Source organism: Oncorhynchus clarkii, chromosome 31, assembly GCF_045791955.1.
Source record: "Oncorhynchus clarkii lewisi isolate Uvic-CL-2024 chromosome 31, UVic_Ocla_1.0, whole genome shotgun sequence".
In the NCBI taxonomy this organism is placed as follows: Eukaryota; Metazoa; Chordata; class Actinopteri; order Salmoniformes; family Salmonidae; genus Oncorhynchus; species Oncorhynchus clarkii.
Window position 1 is genome coordinate 4,441,799 of NC_092177.1, and position 21,799 is coordinate 4,463,597.

Here is a 21,799-nt window from a genome sequence, read left to right on the forward strand (position 1 = left end):
AGGTAAACCACCACTACTCTCCTTATTATTGGCCAACGAGGAGGTAAACCACCACTACTCTCCTTATTATTGGCCAACGAGGAGGTAAACCACCACTACTCTCCTTATTATTGGCCAACGAGGAGGTAAACCACCACTACTCTCCGTATTATTGGCCAACGAGTAGGTAAACCACCACTACTCTCTGTATTATTGGCTAACGAGGAGGTAAACCACCACTACTCCGTATTATTGGCCAACTTCAATCATTGGGAAAAAAACTGTATGATCTACTATTAAGACTTTCCTACCAACGGGACATTAGAAACTGTAATATCTTATGTCTCACCAAGACGTGGCTGAACGACGACACAGATAATATAGAGCTGGCCTGCTTCTCCGTGCATCGGCAGGACAGAGCAGCTACGTCTGTTTTAGGCGAGGGTGTGTGTCTATTTATCAGTAACTCCTGGTGCGCGATATCTAATATTAAAGAAGTCTTGAGGTATTGCTTGCCTGAGGTAGAGTACCTTATGATAAGCTGTAGACCACACTATTTACCAAGAGAGTTCTCATCTATTATTCATAGCCGTCTATTTGTCACGTGTAACCAGAGGGGAAAATAACTCAATTTAATGAGGAGTCTAGGTGAGAGGATGACTCCTCCATTTAATGAGGAGTCTAGATGAGAGGATGACTCTTCCATTTAGTGAGGAGTCTAAATGAGAGGATGACTCCTCCATTTAATGAGGAGTCTAAATGAGAGGATGACTCTTCCATTTAGTGAGGAGTCTAAATGAGAGGATGACTCTTCCATTTAGTGAGGAGTCTAAATGAGAGGATGACTCTTCCATTTAGTGAGGAGTCTAAATGAGAGGATGACTCTTCCATTTAGTGAGGAGTCTAAATGAGAGGATGACTCCTCCATTTAGTGAGGAGTCTAAATGAGAGGATGACTCCTCCATTTAATGAGGAGTCTAAATGAGAGGATGACTCCTCCATTTAATGAGGAGTCTAAATGAGAGGATGACTCTTCCATTTAATGAGGAGTCTAGATGAGAGGATGACTCTTCCATTTAGTGAGGAGTCTAGATGAGAGGATGACTCTTCCATTTAGTGAGGAGTCTAGATGAGAGGATGACTCTTCCATTTTCTGTTGAGCTCCCTCTCCTGGTTCGTTATCTCTCCCCCCCCCCAAATGTTTCTCTCTCGCCTTCCTCTGGTTTGTTTGTTAGCTCCCTCCCCCAGTGTTGATCCAGGGACAATGTTAACACATCTGTCATGAAGGATGAACATTTCCTGCTTCTGAACACCATTCCTGTTACCGCAGACGCTGCCTGTTGTAAACATCTGTGTCCTTGTTACGGGAGTGTGTAAGTCACCAAGTAAAATAAATAAAAAACTCTAATCTTGTCTTGGATGAAGGGGGGAGAAAGCAATATTATTGTGGCTCGTCTGGCAGACTTGTCCCCTAAACAAATAGTTTCAGTAGGATTGTCCGATACTCTTCGGAGCAAATGTTTCTATATGAATAAACGTTGGTTGGTTTGTATCTTCGCTTCCAGAGAACCACATTCTGGAGGACGTGAACAAGTGTGTGATAGCGCTGCAGGAGAAGGATGTGGACGGGTTGGACCGCACGGCCGGCGCCATCCGTGGCCGCGCCGCCAGAGTGGTCCATGTGGTCACGTGTGAGATGGACAACTATGAACCTGGAGTCTACACAGAGAAGGTTCTGGAGGCCACCAAGCTACTCACTAACACGGGTAACATATCTTTCTGTTATCACGGTTTCATTAACACTCTCCTCTGTGTCTCTGCTAGTATTTTCTTCATCCCTCTTCTATCCATCTAACATAGATATACTATCCCTCACCTTTGCCGTTTGTCATTCTGTATCTTTCTCTGTTGGTTGTCTTTCCCTCTGTCTATACCAGTGGTACACTGGCTAAACCAACCTTCTAATACTACTACAGATTTGACTGCTGGGTTGAGTTTCTCAATCACATAACACAGCCAGCCCCTGCTCCCTCCAATTCTCTCCTCTCTCTCGCTCCCTTCCTGCTCTCTCCTTACCTTGCCCCCCCCCTTCCCATTCTCTGATCCCTCCCCCCTCTCACAACTTCCCATCATCCCCGTCTCCCATCGTGCGTCCCTCTCTTAATACCATCTTTTTAATTCTATGTACTACTGTCAGGTAGTAAGTGTATTGACGGGCACCGTGTCCATAAAGTGTTCTATAATCACTACAGCTAGCTAGGCCATTAACTATTCAATGGCCAATCTGCTTTGTTTTTTTTTTCTCCCAGGATTAAAAGGCAACTGACAGTCTTTTGTTTATTTATTGGCAAGTCAGTTTAGCTGGCTGTGATCTAAAGAAAGAATCTCATTGATATTCATTGTAATTGTGGAGGCCTCTTGAAGTGTGTATGTATTGGTTTTATTTAACCCCTTTGATGGTCTGTCACCTTGGGGTCTGTATCAAATGGTGGATTAGAGAGGGGGGGGGGGCTGGGAACAGAGGCACCGTGGCTACAAATGAGCTCCCTGCACACACATGGCACCCTCTTCCCTAGATGTGACTTGACATCCTTGATTCAGTCTTATGTAGAAACATTGGTTGAAAGCAGAGACAGAGAGCTACAAAATGGTATATCAGACACTGCAGTTGAGGAACAATGGGAAAGTAATTCTGCTTTGAAAGTTGATCCACTTGTAACCTCACTTTTGAGAAAATAGCCCTTGAAAGTTTGGTACCGGAGAGCTCTTCTTTGTCTACATCCATTCAGCATAGTTCACACCCTCTTAGACTTTAGCCACACCCATCTCTTTAAGGATTCACATGTGAGGCCATGTACTTAACATTGTGAGTAGTGTTGTGAACAACCAAAGACTAAAAGACTAAAAGTGGTGAAAGCTGTAGCCTACAATAAGGAAAAACTCAAGTCTCGTCCTTGGCCTAGATTAAGTGTTTGCTAGGGGCTGGGTAGCCTGTTAGCTAGGGGCTGGGTAGCCTGTTAGCTAGGGGCTGGGTAGCATGTTAGCTAGGGGCTGGGTAGCCTGTTGTTAGCTAGGGGCTGGGTAGCCTGTTGTTAGCTAGGGGCTGGGTAGCCTGTTGTTAGCTAGGGGCTGGGTAGCCTGTTGTTAGCTAGGGGCTGGGTAGCCTGTTGTTAGCTAGGGGCTGGGTAGCCTGTTGTTTGCTCGGGGCTGGGTAGCCTGTTGTTTGCTCGGGGCTGGGTAGCCTGTTGTTTGCTCGGGGCTGGGTAGCCTGTTGTTTGCTCGGGGCTGGGTAGCCTGTTGTTTGCTCGGGGCTGGGTAGCCTGTTGTTTGCTCGGGGCTGGGTAGCCTGTTGTTTGCTCGGGGCTGGGTAGCCTGTTGTTAGCTAGGGGCTGGGTAGCCTGTTGTTAGCTAGGGGCTGGGTAGCCTGTTGTTAGCTAGGGGCTGGGTAGCCTGTTAGCTAGGGGCTGGGTAGCCTGTTAGCTAGGGGCTGGGTAGCCTGTTGTTAGCTAGGGGCTGGGTAGCCTGTTGTTAGCTAGGGGCTGGGTAGCCTGTTGTTAGCTAGGGGCTGGGTAGCCTGTTGTTAGCTAGGGGCTGGGTAGCCTGTTGTTAGCTAGGGGCTGGGTAGCCTGTTGTTAGCTAGGGGCTGGGTAGCCTGTTAGCTAGGGGCTGGGTAGCCTGTTAGCTAGGGGCTGGGTAGCCTGTTAGCTAGGGGCTGGGTAGCCTGTTGTTAGCTAGGGGCTGGGTAGCCTGTTAGCTAGGGGCTGGGTAGCCTGTTAGCTAGGGGCTGGGTAGCCTGTTAGCTAGGGGCTGGGTAGCCTGTTGTTAGCTAGGGGCTGGGTAGCCTGTTGTTAGCTAGGGGCTGGGTAGCCTGTTAGCTAGGGGCTGGGTAGCCTGTTGTTAGCTAGGGGCTGGGTAGCCTGTTGTTAGCTAGGGGCTGGGTAGCCTGTTAGCTAGGGGCTGGGTAGCCTGTTGTTAGCTAGGGGCTGGGTAGCCTGTTAGCTAGGGGCTGGGTAGCCTGTTGTTAGCTAGGGGCTGGGTAGCCTGTTAGCTAGGGGCTGGGTAGCCTGTTAGCTAGGGGCTGGGTAGCCTGTTAGCTAGGGGCTGGGTAGCCTGTTGTTAGCTAGGGGCTGGGTAGCCTGCTGTTAGCTAGGGGCTGGGTAGCCTGTTGTTAGCTAGGGGCTGGGTAGCATGTTAGCTAGGGGCTGGGCTGCGTTGTGTACAGTCGATACTGCTGCATTGTGAGTTTGCCTGACATATTTCATCCCTTCTTTCTGCCACCTCCACCAGTCATGCCCAGGTTCACAGAGCAGGTGGAGGCAGCGGTCGAGGCTCTGAGTGCCAACCCCACACTCCCCGTTGACGAGAACGAGTTCATCGATGCCTCCCGTCTGGTCTACGATGGAGTCCGCGACATCCGCAAGGCCGTGCTGATGATCAGGGTGAGTGTACACGCTAGACAACTACGTAGTGCACTATTTAATGAGCCCTAACTCTCCTTAACTGCACTGTTGTCATGATCTTGTGAGTGTACACACTGAAGACACCAACACTACATTGACCGTGCACTATTGATGTGCCTCTCCTTCACTTAAATGTCTTCGTGTCTCAATCACCTATGGCCATGACAGGGGGTTGAAGTTTTTAATTTAGATATTTGTACCCTTTAACTCTCCTCGTTAATCCAACATTGTGAATGAGGAGCGCGGTGCACTGAGCTCCTCATGTTAGTCTTGTCTCTGGTCCTCGTTAATCCAACATTGTGAATGAGGAGCGCGGTGCTCTGAGCTCCTCATGTTAGTTTTGTCTCTGGTCCTCGTTAATCCAACATTGTGAATGAGGAGAGAGGTGAACTGAGCTCCTCGTGTTAGTCTTGTCTCTGGTCCTCGTTAATCCAACATTGTGAATGAGGAGAGAGGTGAACTAAGCTCCTCGTGTTAGTCTTGTCTCTGGTCCTCGTTAATCCAACATTGTGAATGAGGAGAGAGGTGAACTGAGCTCCTCGTGTTAGTCTTGTCTCTGGTCCTCGTTAATCCAACATTGTGAATGAGGAGAGAGGTGAACTGAGCTCCTCGTGTTAGTCTTGTCTCTGGTCCTCGTTAATCCAACATTGTGAATGAGGAGAGAGGTGAACTAAGCTCCTCGTGTTAGTCTTGTCTCTGGTCCTCGTTAATCCAACATTGTGAATGAGGAGAGAGGTGAACTAAGCTCCTCGTGTTAGTCTTGTCTCTGGTCCTCGTTAATCCAACATTGTGAATGAGGAGAGAGGTGAACTAAGCTCCTCGTGTTAGTCTTGTCTCTGGTCCTCGTTAATCCAACATTGTGAATGAGGAGAGAGGTGAACTGAGCTCCTCGTGTTAGTCTTGTCTCTGGTCCTCGTTAATCCAACATTGTGAATGAGGAGAGAGGTGAACTAAGCTCCTCGTGTTAGTCTTGTCTCTGGTCCTCGTTAATCCAACATTGTGAATGAGGAGAGAGGTGAACTAAGCTCCTCGTGTTAGTCTTGTCTCTGGTCCTCGTTAATCCAACATTGTGAATGAGGAGAGAGGTGAACTAAGCTCCTCATGTTAGTCTTGTCTCTGGTCCTCGTTAATCCAACATTGTGAATGAGGAGAGAGGTGAACTAAGCTCCTCGTGTTAGTCTTGTCTCTGGTCCTCGTTAATCCAACATTGTGAATGAGGAGAGAGGTGAACTAAGCTCCTCGTGTTAGTCTTGTCTCTGGTCCTCGTTAATCCAACATTGTGAATGAGGAGTGAGGTGAACTAAGCTCCTCGTGTTAGTCTTGTCTTCTCTCTGGTCTCTCTTGTCCTCCCCACAGTCAGTGGTAGATGCAGTTCTTTCATGTTTTGTACGTGCCGAGCATAGCAACGGCTTTAACATCGCTCGCGTTTTTTTTTTCTTCGTTTTTTTTTTTTTGAGTCAATGAAGCACCTATAACTCCTTGGAAGTCCCAGGTTAGATCCTTAATGTTTATCATCCAGTATGACATTTATGTATTCATTTTTTATTTTTTTTTATATATACAATTTTTATATTTAAACAAACATTTAGGCCAGCAGGAACAAAGTGCTGTCTGAAAGGCCCCTGGTGTGTGAGCCCGTTTAGTGAATTAGGCTGTGAAGTGATGTGTGAGCTCAAATAGCTGATGCTCTGTGTACCGTATGTGATGTGTGGGGGGGGTGGTGGTCTACTAATCTAACATATGGAATTGTTTTAAGATGATCATACCATTTAGCTATTTGAATTGGAATTTTTAAGGCCCTTTTTGTAACGTTATTAAATAATTTGATGAAATTGGCCTTGCTGTTCTTAGCCCATAGAAACCATTTGAATAACTGATTCACACATGGGAAAACAGTCCCAACATGTTTAATTAGTATACTTAAATTGGAGTGAGCAGGACAGAGGGGGAGAGACAGGGAAAAACATGGGAGGGACAGCGGCTGAGAGAGAGAAGGAGAAAGAGAGCTGGGGAGCGCCAATCTTGTTATCCTGATTGATTGTGGTGCTGGCCAAGGCTGTTACGGTGACCATATTACCGCCACACCGACAGTCAATGATCAGGCCCGTTAGTAAAAAATTCCCTGTCACCATTGAAGCACTGTCATCTCTTATGCACTCAGGACATTCGCTGGTCATACCTTACAACCATCAGGTCCTAAGGGCCTGGTACTCAGGGCTCTATTGTCCCTCCATCAGGGCCTAAGGGCCTGGTACTCAGGGCTCTATTGTCCCTCCATCAGGTCCTAAGGGCCTGCTACTCAGGGCTCTATTGTCCCTCCATCAGGTCCTAAGGGCCTGCTACTCGGGGCTCTATTGTCCCTCCATCAGGTCCTAAGGGCCTGCTACTCGGGGCTCTATTGTCCCTCCATCAGGTCCTAAAGGGCCTGGTACTCAGGGCTCTATTGTCCCTCCATCAGGTCCTAAAGGGCCTGGTACTCAGGTCTCTATTGTCCCTCCATCAGGTCCTAAAGGGCCTGGTACTCAGGGCTCTATTGTCCCTCCATCAGGTCCTAAAGGGCCTGCTACTCAGGGCTCTATTGTCCCTCCATCAGGTCCTAAGGGCCTGCTACTCAGGGCTCTATTGTCCCTCCATCAGGGCCTAAGGGCCTGCTACTCAGGGCTCTATTGTCCCTCCATCAGGTCCTAAGGGCCTGCTACTCAGGGCTCTATTGTCCCTCTAATCATTCTGACATCAATGCAATCTAAAAATCACATCAAATAGTCGCGCCGGGCAGCCTGGTAGCCGTTTCGTATGCACAGTTGCTCCGTAATGGGAAATATCCTTTCTATTTTATTCAGCTAAGTTGAATTCTACTTACAATAAAGTAATGGCAGGGGATTATACACAGTATATCTAGTCTGATAAATGAACAAGCCTACAGTCTATAGCCAGATAACATACAATATCTAGTCTGATAAATGAACAAGCCTACAGTCTATAGCCAGATAACATACAGTATCTAGTCTGATAAATGAACAAGCCTACAGTCTATCATAGCCAGATAACATACAGTATCTAGTCTGATCAATGAACTAGTCTACAGTCTATAGCCAGATAACATACAGTATTTAGTCTGATCAATGAACAAGCCTACAGTCTATAGCCAGATAACATACAGTATCTAGTCTGATAAATGAACAAGCCTACAGTCTATAGCCAGATAACATACAGTATCTAGTCTGGTAAATGAACAAGCCTACAGTCTATATCATAGCCAGATAACATACAGTATCTAGTCTGATAGGATTGATGAGAAGCCTTCTTACTTATGAGTCTCTACTGTCTGGTTCAGTTGACCCATCCAACACCCCATCTAGCAGAAGAACACTGGTGGTCCACGGATCTTTTTTTATTTTACCATGAACAGAGGTTCGTTCACACAGGGTCCTCTGGTGTTATAGACGACTCTGATCAGAGGTTTAGTCCCCACCACAGGGTCCTCTGGTGTTATAGACGGCTATGATCAGAGGTTTAGTCCCCACCACAGGGTCCTCTGGTGTTATAGACGGCTATGATCAGAGGTTTAGTCCCCACCACAGGGTCCTCTGGTGTTATAGACGGCTATGATCAGAGGTTTAGTCCCCACCACAGGGTCCTCTGGTGTTATAGACGGCTATGATCAGAGGTTTAGTCCCCACCACAGGGTCCTCTGGTGTTATAGACGGCTATGATCAGAGGTTTAGTCCCCACCACAGGGTCCTCTGGTGTTATAGACGGCTATGATCAGAGGTTTAGTCCCCACCACAGGGTCCTCTGGTGTTATAGACGGCTCTGAACAGAGGTTTAGTCCCCACCACAGGGTCCTCTGGTGTTATAGACGGCTATGATCAGAGGTTTAGTCCCCACCACAGGGTCCTCTGGTGTTATAGACGGCTATGATCAGAGGTTTAGTCCCCACCACAGGGTCCTCTGGTGTTATAGACGGCTATGATCAGAGGTTTAGTCCCCACCACAGGGTCCTCTGGTGTTATAGACGGCTCTGAACAGAGGTTCGTTCACACAGGGTCCTCTGGTGTTATAGACGGCTCTGAACAGAGGTTCGTTCACACAGGGTCCTCTGGTGTTATAGACGGCTATGATCAGAGGTTTAGTCCCCACCACAGGGTCCTCTGGTGTTATAGACGGCTCTGAACAGAGGTTTAGTCCCCACCACAGGGTCCTCTGGTGTTATAGACGGCTCTGAACAGAGGTTTAGTCCCCACCACAGGGTCCTCTGGTGTTATAGACGGCTATGATCAGAGGTTTAGTCCCCACCACAGGGTCCTCTGGTGTTATAGACGGCTCTGATCAGAGGTTTAGTCCCCACCACAGGGTCCTCTGGTGTTATAGACGGCTATGATCAGAGGTTTAGTCCCCACCACAGGGTCCTCTGGTGTTATAGACGGCTATGATCAGAGGTTTAGTCCCCACCACAGGGTCCTCTGGTGTTATAGACGGCTATGATCAGAGGTTTAGTCCCCACCACAGGGTCCTCTGGTGTTATAGACGGCTATGATCAGAGGTTTAGTCCCCACCACAGGGTCCTCTGGTGTTATAGACGGCTATGATCAGAGGTTTAGTCCCCACCACAGGGTCCTCTGGTGTTATAGACGGCTATGATCAGAGGTTTAGTCCCCACCACAGGGTCCTCTGGTGTTATAGACGGCTATGATCAGAGGTTTAGTCCCCACCACAGGGTCCTCTGGTGTTATAGACGGCTCTGAACAGAGGTTTAGTCCCCACCACAGGGTCCTCTGGTGTTATAGACGGCTCTGAACAGAGGTTTAGTCCCCACCACAGGGTCCTCTGGTGTTATAGACGGCTATGATCAGAGGTTTAGTCCCCACCACAGGGTCCTCTGGTGTTATAGACGGCTCTGAACAGAGGTTTAGTCCCCACCACAGGGTCCTCTGGTGTTATAGACGGCTATGATCAGAGGTTTAGTCCCCACCACAGGGTCCTCTGGTGTTATAGACGGCTATGATCAGAGGTTTAGTCCCCACCACAGGGTCCTCTGGTGTTATAGACGACTATGATCAGAGGTTTAGTCCCCACCACAGGGTCCTCTGGTGTTATAGACGGCTATGATCAGAGGTTTAGTCCCCACCACAGGGTCCTCTGGTGTTATAGACGGCTCTGAACAGAGGTTCGTTCACACAGGGTCCTCTGGTGTTATAGACGGCTCTGAACAGAGGTTCGTTCACACAGGGTCCTCTGGTGTTATAGACGGCTATGATCAGAGGTTTAGTCCCCACCACAGGGTCCTCTGGTGTTATAGACGGCTATGATCAGAGGTTTAGTCCCCACCACAGGGTCCTCTGGTGTTATAGACGGCTATGATCAGAGGTTTAGTCCCCACCACAGGGTCCTCTGGTGTTATAGACGGCTATGATCAGAGGTTTAGTCCCCACCACAGGGTCCTCTGGTGTTATAGACGGCTATGATCAGAGGTTTAGTCCCCACCACAGGGTCCTCTGGTGTTATAGACGGCTCTGAACAGAGGTTTAGTCCCCACCACAGGGTCCTCTGGTGTTATAGACGGCTCTGAACAGAGGTTTAGTCCCCACCACAGGGTCCTCTGGTGTTATAGACGGCTATGATCAGAGGTTTAGTCCCCACCACAGGGTCCTCTGGTGTTATAGACGGCTATGATCAGAGGTTTAGTCCCCACCACAGGGTCCTCTGGTGTTATAGATGGCTATGATCAGAGGTTTAGTCCCCACCACAGGGTCCTCTGGTGTTATAGACGGCTATGATCAGAGGTTTAGTCCCCACCACAGGGTCCTCTGGTGTTATAGACGGCTATGATCAGAGGTTTAGTCCCCACCACAGGGTCCTCTGGTGTTATAGACGGCTATGATCAGAGGTTTAGTCCCCACCACAGGGTCCTCTGGTGTTATAGACGGCTATGATCAGAGGTTTAGTCCCCACCACAGGGTCCTCTGGTGTTATAGACGGCTATGATCAGAGGTTTAGTCCCCACCACAGGGTCCTCTGGTGTTATAGACGGCTATGATCAGAGGTTTAGTCCCCACCACAGGGTCCTCTGGTGTTATAGACGGCTATGATCAGAGGTTTAGTCCCCACCACAGGGTCCTCTGGTGTTATAGACGGCTATGATCAGAGGTTTAGTCCCCACCACAGGGTCCTCTGGTGTTATAGACGGCTATGATCAGAGGTTTAGTCCCCACCACAGGGTCCTCTGGTGTTATAGACGGCTATGATCAGAGGTTTAGTCCCCACCACAGGGTCCTCTGGTGTTATAGACGGCTATGATCAGAGGTTTAGTCCCCACCACAGGGTCCTCTGGTGTTATAGACGGCTATGATCAGAGGTTTAGTCCCCACCACAGGGTCCTCTGGTGTTATAGACGGCTCTGAATCAGAGGTTTAGTCCCCACCACAGGGTCCTCTGGTGTTATAGACGGCTATGATCAGAGGTTTAGTCCCCACCACAGGGTCCTCTGGTGTTATAGACGGCTATGATCAGAGGTTTAGTCCCCACCACAGGGTCCTCTGGTGTTATAGACGGCTCTGAACAGAGGTTTAGTCCCCACCACAGGGTCCTCTGGTGTTATAGACGGCTCTGAACAGAGGTTTAGTCCCCACCACAGGGTCCTCTGGTGTTATAGACGGCTCTGAACAGAGGTTTAGTCCCCACCACAGGGTCCTCTGGTGTTATAGACGGCTCTGAACAGAGGTTTAGTCCCCACCACAGGGTCCTCTGGTGTTATAGACGGCTATGATCAGAGGTTTAGTCCCCACCACAGGGTCCTCTGGTGTTATAGACGGCTCTGAACAGAGGTTTAGTCCCCACCACAGGGTCCTCTGGTGTTATAGACGGCTCTGAACAGAGGTTTAGTCCCCACCACAGGGTCCTCTGGTGTTATAGACGGCTATGATCAGAGGTTTAGTCCCCACCACAGGGTCCTCTGGTGTTATAGACGGCTATGATCAGAGGTTTAGTCCCCACCACAGGGTCCTCTGGTGTTATAGACGGCTATGATCAGAGGTTTAGTCCCCACCACAGGGTCCTCTGGTGTTATAGACGACTCTGAACAGAGGTTTAGTCCCCACCACAGGGTCCTCTGGTGTTATAGACGGCTCTGAACAGAGGTTTAGTCCCCACCACAGGGTCCTCTGGTGTTATAGACGGCTCTGATCAGAGGTTTAGTCCCCACCACAGGGTCCTCTGGTGTTATAGACGGCTATGATCAGAGGTTTAGTCCCCACCACAGGGTCCTCTGGTGTTATAGACGGCTATGATCAGAGGTTTAGTCCCCACCACAGGGTCCTCTGGTGTTATAGACGGCTATGATCAGAGGTTTAGTCCCCACCACAGGGTCCTCTGGTGTTATAGACGGCTATGATCAGAGGTTTAGTCCCCACCACAGGGTCCTCTGGTGTTATAGACGGCTATGATCAGAGGTTTAGTCCCCACCACAGGGTCCTCTGGTGTTATAGACGGCTCTGAACAGAGGTTTAGTCTCCACCACAGGGTCCTCTGGTGTTATAGACGGCTCTGAACAGAGGTTTAGTCCCCACCACAGGGTCCTCTGGTGTTATAGACGGCTATGATCAGAGGTTTAGTCCCCACCACAGGGTCCTCTGGGATTTGACTGAAGCAGGAACACACACAGACCAGGGTTTCCTCTGCAAAAGAGTGAATAAATTCAATTCGTTCTCCCAGGCATTAATGGGAAAAAAAATAATAATTTAATTTGGTACTTAATAATAATAATAATGATGATGATGATGATGATAGTGATAGTAATAATAATGATCATAATGATATTAATGATAATAATAATAATACTGATGATAATAATAATAATGATAATAATAATGATGATAGTGATAATAATGATAGTGATGATAATAATAATAATAATAATGATGATGATAATGATAATAATGATGATGATAATGATAATGATGATAATAATAATGATGATAATGATAGTGATAAAAATAATAATTATAATAAGTAATAATGATAATAATATTATTATTATTATTATTATTATTATCACAATTATTATTATCAGTATTATTATTATTATTATCACTTATTATAATTTTTTTTTTTATCATTATCATTATTATTATTATTATTATCACTATCATTATTATCATCATTATTATCACTATCATTATTATTATTATCACTTATTATATATATATATTTTTTTTTATGATTGGGATAATTCAAAATGACAAACAATGAATTTAGCTATATAGTTTTTGTTTGAGTAAAGGAACACAGCATTAGCCATGGAGAAATGTGGAGGATATTGGCTTTTTGTTTGAGTAAAGGAACACAGCATTAGCCATGGAGAAATGTGGAGGACATTGGCTTTTTGTTTGAGTAAATGAACACAGCATTAGCCATGGAAAAATGTGGAGGACATTGGCTTTTTGTTTGAGTAAAGGAACACAGCATTAGCCATGGAGAAATGTGGAGGACATTGGCTTTTTGTTTGAGTAAAGGAACACAGCATTAGCCATGGAGAAATGTGGAGGACATTGGCTTTTTGTTTGAGTAAAGGAACACAGCATTAGCCATGGAGAAATGTGGAGGACATTTGGCTTAAGTTATTATTATTATTATTATTTTTAAATCTACACCGCCGAGATGGGGCCAACTGTGCCCACGCCCACCACTTAAGGCTGTTTTTGATCTGGAAAACACCCATACGACCACACCACATGTACTCTGCTACACTCTGACCTGGACTGGTGGTTTAGATGGGTCTTAATAACCCACTGTTACAAGAGAGATACATGCATACTGTACATACATGCATACTGTACATACATGCATACTGTACATACATGCATACTGTACATACATGCATACTGTACATACATACTGTACATGCATACATACATACTGTGCATACATACATACATACATGCATGCATGCATACATACTGTGCATGCATGCATACATACTGTGCATGCATGCATACATACTGTGCATGCATGCATACATACTGTGCATGCATGCATACATACTGTGCATGCATGCATGAATGAGAAAGGTTTCATGTCTGACTCACACAGTTCCAACACACACACACACACACACACACACACACACACACACACACACACACACACACACACAAGCCCAGGCAGTGGCTCCTCAGTTACCAGAGAGATGTGTGGTTCTGGGGCTATGTAAAGTGGAGCTACTCCCAGGCAGTTCAGTGTCGTTCATAACCCGCGGCCAATGTCCCCTGCCTGGGGTGTCTGACAGGACGACAGGCCTCCCTCCTGACCACCCTCCTGGGTATAATATGTCACTGGACTGGTAGAGAGGGAGGAAGAGGAACAGTCCAGTGACTGACAGGCTCAGAGGGAACTGTTACAGTAGGTAGAGAGGGAGGAAGAGGAACAGTCCAGTGACTGACAGGCTCAGAGGGAACCGTTACAGTAGGTAGAGAGGGAGGAAGAGGAACAGTCCAGTGACTGACAGACTCAGAGGGAACCGTTACAGTAGGTAGAGAGGGAGGAAGAGGATCATTCCAGGGTTACCTGAACATTTACAGTAGCTACTCTCTCTCCTCTGTAGCCCAGGGCCTTTCCGGAAGCAGCACAGGGTGAAGATCTCACATCTCCTTGTATTTCAGTGTAGGAGGTAATCTACTGGTCCACTGTCAGGAGGTGGATTCAACTGTCAAAAAGAAATGAAGGCTATCAATGTTTGTCCCGTCACTGTCAATTAACGTGGGTGGTCTAGTCTGTTTTACCGGTCCGACTAGTCACTGTCAATTAACGTGGGTGGTCTAGTCTGTTTTACCGGTCCTACTAGTCACTGTCAATTAACGTGGGTGGTCTAGTCTGTTTTACCGGTCCGACTAGTCACTGTCAATTAACGTGGGTGGTCTAGTCTGTTTTACCGGTCCTACTAGTCACTGTCAATTAACGTGGGTGGTCTAGTCTGTTTTACCGGTCCTACTAGTGTGGAGGAAGACATTTCATCTAAATACTTTCAAGATGAGGTTTAGACTTTTAACTAGGCCATGCCTGTGATGTGTGTGTGTGTGTATGGCAACCCTCCAACATCCACAGATAGATGGACTCACTCATCTAGTGAACCAACATCTCTATATATTCCATGGTGAGTGGGTCGAGGTGAGACCTTGATATCCCATGGTGAGTGGGTCGAGGTGAGACCTTGATATCCCATGGTGAGTGGGTCGAGGTGAGACCTTGATATCCCATGGTGAGTGGGTCGAGGTGAGACCTTGATATCCCATGGTGAGTGGGTCGAGGTGAGACCTTGATATCCCATGGTGAGTGGGTCGAGGTGAGACCTTGATATCCCATGGTGAGTGGGTCGAGGTGAGACCTTGATATCCCATGGTGAGTGGGTCGAGGTGAGACCTTGATATCCCATGGTGAGTGGGTCGAGGTGAGACCTTGATATCCCATGGTGAGTGGGTCGAGGTGAGACCTTGATATCCCATGGTGAGTGGGTCGAGGTGAGACCTTGATATCCCATGGTGAGTGGGTCGAGGTGAGACCTTGATATCCCATGGTGAGTGGGTCGAGGTGAGACCTTGATATCCCATGGTGAGTGGGTCGAGGTGAGACCTTGATATCCCATGGTGAGTGGGTCGAGGTGAGACCTTGATATCCCATGGTGAGTGGGTCGAGGTGAGACCTTGATATCCCATGGTGAGTGGGTCGAGGTGAGACCTTGATATCCCATGGTGAGTGGGTCGAGGTGAGACCTTGATATCCCATGGTGAGTGGGTCGAGGTGAGACCTTGATATCCCATGGTGAGTGGGTCGAGGTGAGACCTTGATATCCCATGGTGAGTGGGTCGAGGTGAGACCTTGATATCCCATGGTGAGTGGGTCGAGGTGAGACCTTGATATCCCATGGTGAGTGGGTCGAGGTGAGACCTTGATATCCCATGGTGAGTGGGTCGAGGTGAGACCTTGATATCCCATGGTGAGTGGGTCGAGGTGAGACCTTGATATCCCATGGTGAGTGGGTCGAGGTGAGACCTTGATATCCCATGGTGAGTGGGTCGAGGTGAGACCTTGATATCCCATGGTGAGTGGGTCGAGGTGAGACCTTGATATCCCATGGTGAGTGGGTCGAGGTGAGACCTTGATATCCCATGGTGAGTGGGTCGAGGTGAGACCTTGATATCCCATGGTGAGTGGGTCGAGGTGAGACCTTGATATCCCATGGTGAGTGGGTCGAGGTGAGACCTTGATATCCCATGGTGAGTGGGTCGAGGTGAGACCTTGATATCCCATGGTGAGTGGGTCGAGGTGAGACCTTGATATCCCATGGTGAGTGGGTCGAGGTGAGACCTTGATATCCCATGGTGAGTGGGTCGAGGTGAGACCTTGATATCCCATGGTGAGTGGGTCGAGGTGAGACCTTGATATCCCATGGTGAGTGGGTCGAGGTGAGACCTTGATATCCCATGGTGAGTGGGTCGAGGTGAGACCTTGATATCCCATGGTGAGTGGGTCGAGGTGAGACCTTGATATCCCATGGTGAGTGGGTCGAGGTGAGACCTTGATATCCCATGGTGAGTGGGTCGAGGTGAGACCTTGATATCCCATGGTGAGTGGGTCGAGGTGAGACCTTGATATCCCATGGTGAGTGGGTCGAGGTGAGACCTTGATATCCCATGGTGAGTGGGTCGAGGTGAGACCTTGATATCCCATGGTGAGTGGGTCGAGGTGAGACCTTGATATTCCATGGTGAGTGGGTTGGTGGGTCGAGGTTAGACGGTGATATTCCATGGTGAGTGGGATGGTGGGTCGAGGTGAGACCTTGTGATTATGTTTTAGACTTTGAGGGATCTGAGTCATTACCCGTGGAAGATATCAAGACAGACTGATAAGGGATGTGTGTAGACAGTTGGATAAGCATGAAGTGAGTTACTGCACCGGAGATAGAATGCACCCTTATCACATTCACGTTCTTTCCTTCTCTCTCTCCTCTCTTTCCTTCCCTCTCTCTTTCCTCTCTCTTTCCTTCCCTCGCTCTCCTCTCTCTTTCCTTCCCTCGCTCTCCTCTCTCTTTCCTTCCCTCGCTCTCCTCTCTCTTTCCTTCCCTTGCTCTCCTCTCTCTTTCCTTCCCTCGCTCTCCTCTCTCTTTCCTTCCCTCGCTCTCCTCTCTCTTTCCTTCTCTCCTCTCTCTTTCCTTCTCTCCTCTCTCTTTCCTTCTCTCCTCTCTCCTCTCTCTTTCCTTCCCTCGCTCTCCTCTTTTTCCTTCCCTCGCTCTCCTCTCTTTCCTTCGTTCCCTCTCTTTCCTTCCCTCGCTCTCTCCTCTCTCTTTCCTTCCCTCCTCTCGCCTCTCTCTTTCCTTCCCTTGCTCTGTCCTCTCTCTTTCCTTCCCTCGCTCTGTCCTCTCTCTTTCCTTCCCTCGCTCTCTCCTCTCCCTTTCCTTCCCTCGCTCTCTCCTCCCTTTCCTTCCCTCTCTCTCGCCTCTCTTTCCTTCCCTCGCTCTCCTCTCTCTTTCCTTCCCTCGCTCTCTTCTCTCTTTCCTTCCCTCGCTCTCTTTCCTTCCCTCGCTCTCTTTCCTTCCCTCGCTCTCTTTCCTTCCCTCGCTCTCTTTCCTTCCCTCGCTCTCTTTCCTTCCCTCGCTCTCTTTCCTTCCCTCGCTCTCTGTCCTTCCCTCGCTCTCTTTCCTCTCACTCTCTTTCCTTCCCTCGCTCCCTCTCTCCTCTCTTTCTTTCCTTCCCTCGCTCTCTCTCCTCTCTTTCTTTCCTTCCCTCGCTCTCTCTCTCCTCTATTTCCTTCCTTCCCTCGCTCTCTTCTCTTACCTTCCTTCTCTTACCTTCCCTCTCTCCTCTCTTTCCTTCCTTCCCTCGCTCTCTTTCCTTCTCTCCTCTCTTTCCTTCCTTCCCTCGCTCTCTTTCCTTCTCTCCTCTCTTTCCTTCCTTCCCTCGCTCTCTTTCCTTCCCTCGCTCTCTTTCCTTCCCTCGCTCTCTTTCCTTCCCTCGCTCTCTTTCCTTCCCTCGCTCTCTTTCCTTCCCTCGCTCTCTTTCCTTCCCTCGCTCTCTTTTCTCTCGCTCTCTTTCTTTCCCTCGCTCTCTTTCCTCTCTCTTTCTTTCCTTCCCTCGCTCTCTTTCCTCTCTCTTTCTTTCCTTCCCTCGCTCTCTCTCTCCTCTCTTTCTTTCCTTCCTTCCCTCGCTCTCTCTCTCCTCTCTTTCTTTCCTTCCTTCCTTCCCTCGCTCTCTCTCTCCTCTCTTTCTTTCCTTCCCTCGCTCTCTCTCTCCTCTTTCTTTCCTTCCCTCGCTCTCTCTCTCCTCTCTTTCCTTCCCTCGCTCTCTCTCTCCTCTCTTTCCTTCCTTTCCTCGCTCTCTCCTCTCTCTCCTTCCATATCACAACCGCCAAATGGATTTTCTTGTCTATCAGTTTTCCCTTAAAACAATGCCTTGCTAACTTCATGTCAGCCATACTAACACAGGAAGAGATGTCTGTTGCATGTTTGGCATTCAGGAAGGGAGAGATGTATGGCATTCAGGAAGGGAGAGATGTCTGTTTCACGTTTGGCATTCAGGAAGGGAGAGATGTCTGTTTCACGCTTGGCATTCAGGAAGGGAGAGATGTCTGTTTCACGCTTGTCATTCAGGAAGAGAGATGTCTGTTGCATGTTTGGCATTCAGGGAGAGATGTCTGTTGCATGTTTGGCATTCAGAAAGAGAGTGATGTCTGTTGCATGACTAGTGTTCAGGCCAGGGCTGTGGACAAGGAAAAAGGGTTGGACGATTGCAATCAATATTATAATTATGCCACTTAGCCGCAGCTTTTACCCGAGCCACTTGAAGCCCAAATCAAAAGGAAAAACGTTTCGGCGCATGTGAACACGATGGAAATGGAATGCGCCGGAATCAATGAGAGAAAACGGACAGTGTGTCAGTTGTGTCGTAGTGTTTTTCTTATGTCTTGTGCTGAGCCGGTGAAATATGAGGATGAATTGCGTGGGTCGTTTGTCGAACTTATGCCAAGTAGACTAAAGATGGAGTTTTAAAATGTATTGGGCTGAAAGCTAAGGTTTATCAGTCCATATATATATAGGATACATTTGTGAAAACATTGTGCCTACCTGTGTTGATTTTCATCACAGGCATATTGCCCTAGACAGCCTACGACTGGGGGAACTACACAAACTCCCATTTCAAAGAGAGAACTGTTTTGTAGAACCAACTAGACTAGCTAAATTCTTCACAAACTGCTCGGGTGTACTAGCTACAACTGTCCTCACGTACGTGAGTTAACGGTTTAGAGCAGGCAGGTACAGTGGCTCCCGTAGGACATAAATTGTTCCTCTGTGTGAAGACACTGTGTGTGCATGTAAAACAGACATAGGCAAAGACACACACACACACACACACATAACACACACACTATACACACATAACACACACACACACACACACTATACACACATAACACACACACATAACACACTATACACACATAACACACACACATAACACACTATACACACACACACTATATACACACACACATAACACACTATACACACACACACTATATACACACACACACACACTATATACACACACACACACTATATACACACACGTACACATGGATTTTGTGTTGTAGATATGTGGTAGTGGAGTATGGGCCTGAGGGCACACAGTGTGTTGTAGATATGTGGTAGTGGAGTATGGGCCTGAGGGCACACAGTGTGTTGTAGATATGTGGTAGTGGAGTATGGGCCTGAGGGCACACAGTGTGTTGTAGATATGTGGTAGTGGAGTATGGGCCTGAGGGCACACAGTGTGTTGTAGATATGTGGTAGTGGAGTAGGGGCCTGAGGGCACACAGTGTGTTGTAGATATGTGGTAGTGGAGTATGGGCCTGAGGGCACACAGTGTGTTGTAGATATGTGGTAGTGGAGTAGGGGCCTGAGGGCACACAGTGTGTTTTAGATATGTGGTAGTGGAGTATGGGCCTGAGGGTACACAGTGTGTTGTAGATATGTGGTAGTGGAGTATGGGCCTGAGGGCACACAGTGTGTTGTAGATATGTGATAGTGGAGTAGGGTCCTGAGGGCACACTGTGTTGTAGATATGTGGTAGTGGAGTATGGGCCTGAGGGCACACAGTGTGTTGTAGATATGTGATAGTGGAGTATGGGCCTGAGGGCACACAGTGTGTTGTAGATATGTGGTAGTGGAGTATGGGCCTGAGGGCACACAGTGTGTTGTAGATATGTGATAGTGGAGTAGGGTCCTGAGGGCACACTGTGTTGTAGATATGTGGTAGTGGAGTATGGGCCTGAGGGCACACGTTTAAGTTGTGTTGTGAATTCTGTAATGAATGTGTTGTTATGTTGTTAAAATTGTATAACCTCTTCTGCCGGACCCCGGGAAGGAGTAGCTCCTGCCTTTGCCAGGAACTAATGGGGATCCATAATAAATACAAATGTGATCCCTGAGGGAATTTGAACCCTTAACCTTGCTGGTTCCCACCCTCTTACCAAATCTCACCCATCCACCTACACATCCAGGATGCCACCATGCAGGCTGTTGTCTGTAGTGTTCGTCACTAGAAAACCTCTACCTCTCTCCCACCACCACCTCTAATGATGCCGGGCGATGGTCTGATTGAAGCATTTTTACTCCTGATATGTTTCATACTAACGCCTAGCTTCCCTTTCCCCCTCTGAAAATGCAAAAGACAGGACATTACACTTCATTTACTAATTAATTTAGCGTGGCAGGCTGCTGTGGAGTAGAGGAAGAAGACGTTCCTCTGTTGCTGCTGTGGCTGGCAGCACCGGGGCATTTGTCATACATCATGCTGCTCTAACAGCTCTCTACCACGCACACTTCTTTCTAATTTGGTTTTCCCTCTCCCTTTTTCTCCTCATTCCACATCTCCCTGTTCGTGTCCTCTTTCCCCCATCTCTCCCCTTTCCTGCCTCGCTCTCCTCTCCTCTCTCCTCTCCTGTAGACTCCTGAAGAGCTGGATGATTCTGACTTTGAGACGGAGGACTTTGATGTTCGCAGCAGGACCAGCGTTCAAACAGAAGATGACCAGCTTATCGCAGGCCAGAGCGCCAGGGTGAGTCCACACACACACACGCCGCTCTCTTCCGCCACCCCCTCTACAGGCCGTCTCAGTAGGTAATACACCTTGTTCACGCCAAGACTCCCTTGACCCCCTCACACATACTAGCTAAACTCTCCATTCAGACAGACATGGTTACCCAGACTCCCCCTCACACATACTAGCTAGACTCTCCATTCAGACAGACATGGTTACCCAGACTCCCCCTCACACATACTAGCTAGACTCTCCATTCAGACAGACATGGTTACCAAGACTCCCTTGACCCCCTCTCAAATGCTCTGGACTTTTCAGACAGACATGGTTATCTAGACTCCCCCCTCTCACACACTAGATGCCAGGCCAGATCTGACAACATGTAAGGCCAAGGGGGAGGGAGTGAATCGGGACTGTGATAGTCTGGATTCCCATTCAGACAGACAATGATGATGTTCTGATATTTAATGAGCTCCTGTTACCTCACTGGCTCCCACTCCACTGTGAACCCAGTATAAGTATCCATAACATTTACAGGAAGGTCTCTTCAATATCCTTCGTTTACTGCCTTGACTCACTATGTAAACTCCCATAACATGTTCAGGAAGGGAATCATTTCTTGAGTAGGAAACGGTAGTTTAAATCTGGGCCTCCAAGTGTTTCTGTGTTACGGTGTAGTAGCCACTTGTCCAGGTCCAATCTGTTTAACATGGAACTCATAACATAAACCAGAGTTATTCAATCAGAATATTAGCTAGTGACTGGGCCGTCTAGCCAATTCAACTGGATTAGTTAATGAATTGTGTATTTAGTTTGGCGCAGCGCGACGACAAATCGCTGTTGACATCGGTGGTTCCAAATGGTCAACAGTTGTACACTATCTACTATATACAGTGTATTCGGAAAGTATTCAGACCCCTTCCCTTTTTCCACATTTTGTTACGTTACAGCCTTGTTCTGAAACGGATTAAATAATTGTTTTTCCCCTCATCAATCTAAACACAATACCCTATAATGACAATGCGAAAAAAATATTATTTTTTTTTGCCAAAAGAAAAATTTACCTTTTTTTTGACATAAGTATTCAGACCCTTTGTTATGAGACTCAATTGAGCTCACCTGCATCCTGTTTCCATTGGTCATTCTTGAGATGTTTCTACAACTTGATTGGAGTCCACCTGTAGTAACCATCTCTGCAGCACTCAACCAATCAGGTCTTTATGGTCGAGTGGCCAGACTGAAGCCACTCCTCAGTAAAAGGCACATGACAGCCCG

At 47.8% G+C, this 21,799-nt stretch overlaps 1 protein-coding gene across 3 annotated transcripts in view; it reads left to right on the forward strand.

Moving 5' to 3' along the window:
- The window catches only part of LOC139390616 (catenin alpha-1), a 234,889-nt gene that overhangs the window by 160,783 nt on the left and 52,307 nt on the right, over nucleotides 1-21,799 (forward strand). For all 3 annotated transcript variants that reach the window (XM_071137860.1, XM_071137862.1, XM_071137863.1), the window contains 3 exons: nucleotides 1,545-1,745; nucleotides 4,267-4,418; nucleotides 20,432-20,542. In XM_071137860.1, the coding sequence (XP_070993961.1) occupies nucleotides 1,545-1,745; nucleotides 4,267-4,418; nucleotides 20,432-20,542 (464 nt within the window). The remainder of the gene's footprint in view (nucleotides 1-1,544; nucleotides 1,746-4,266; nucleotides 4,419-20,431; nucleotides 20,543-21,799) is intronic.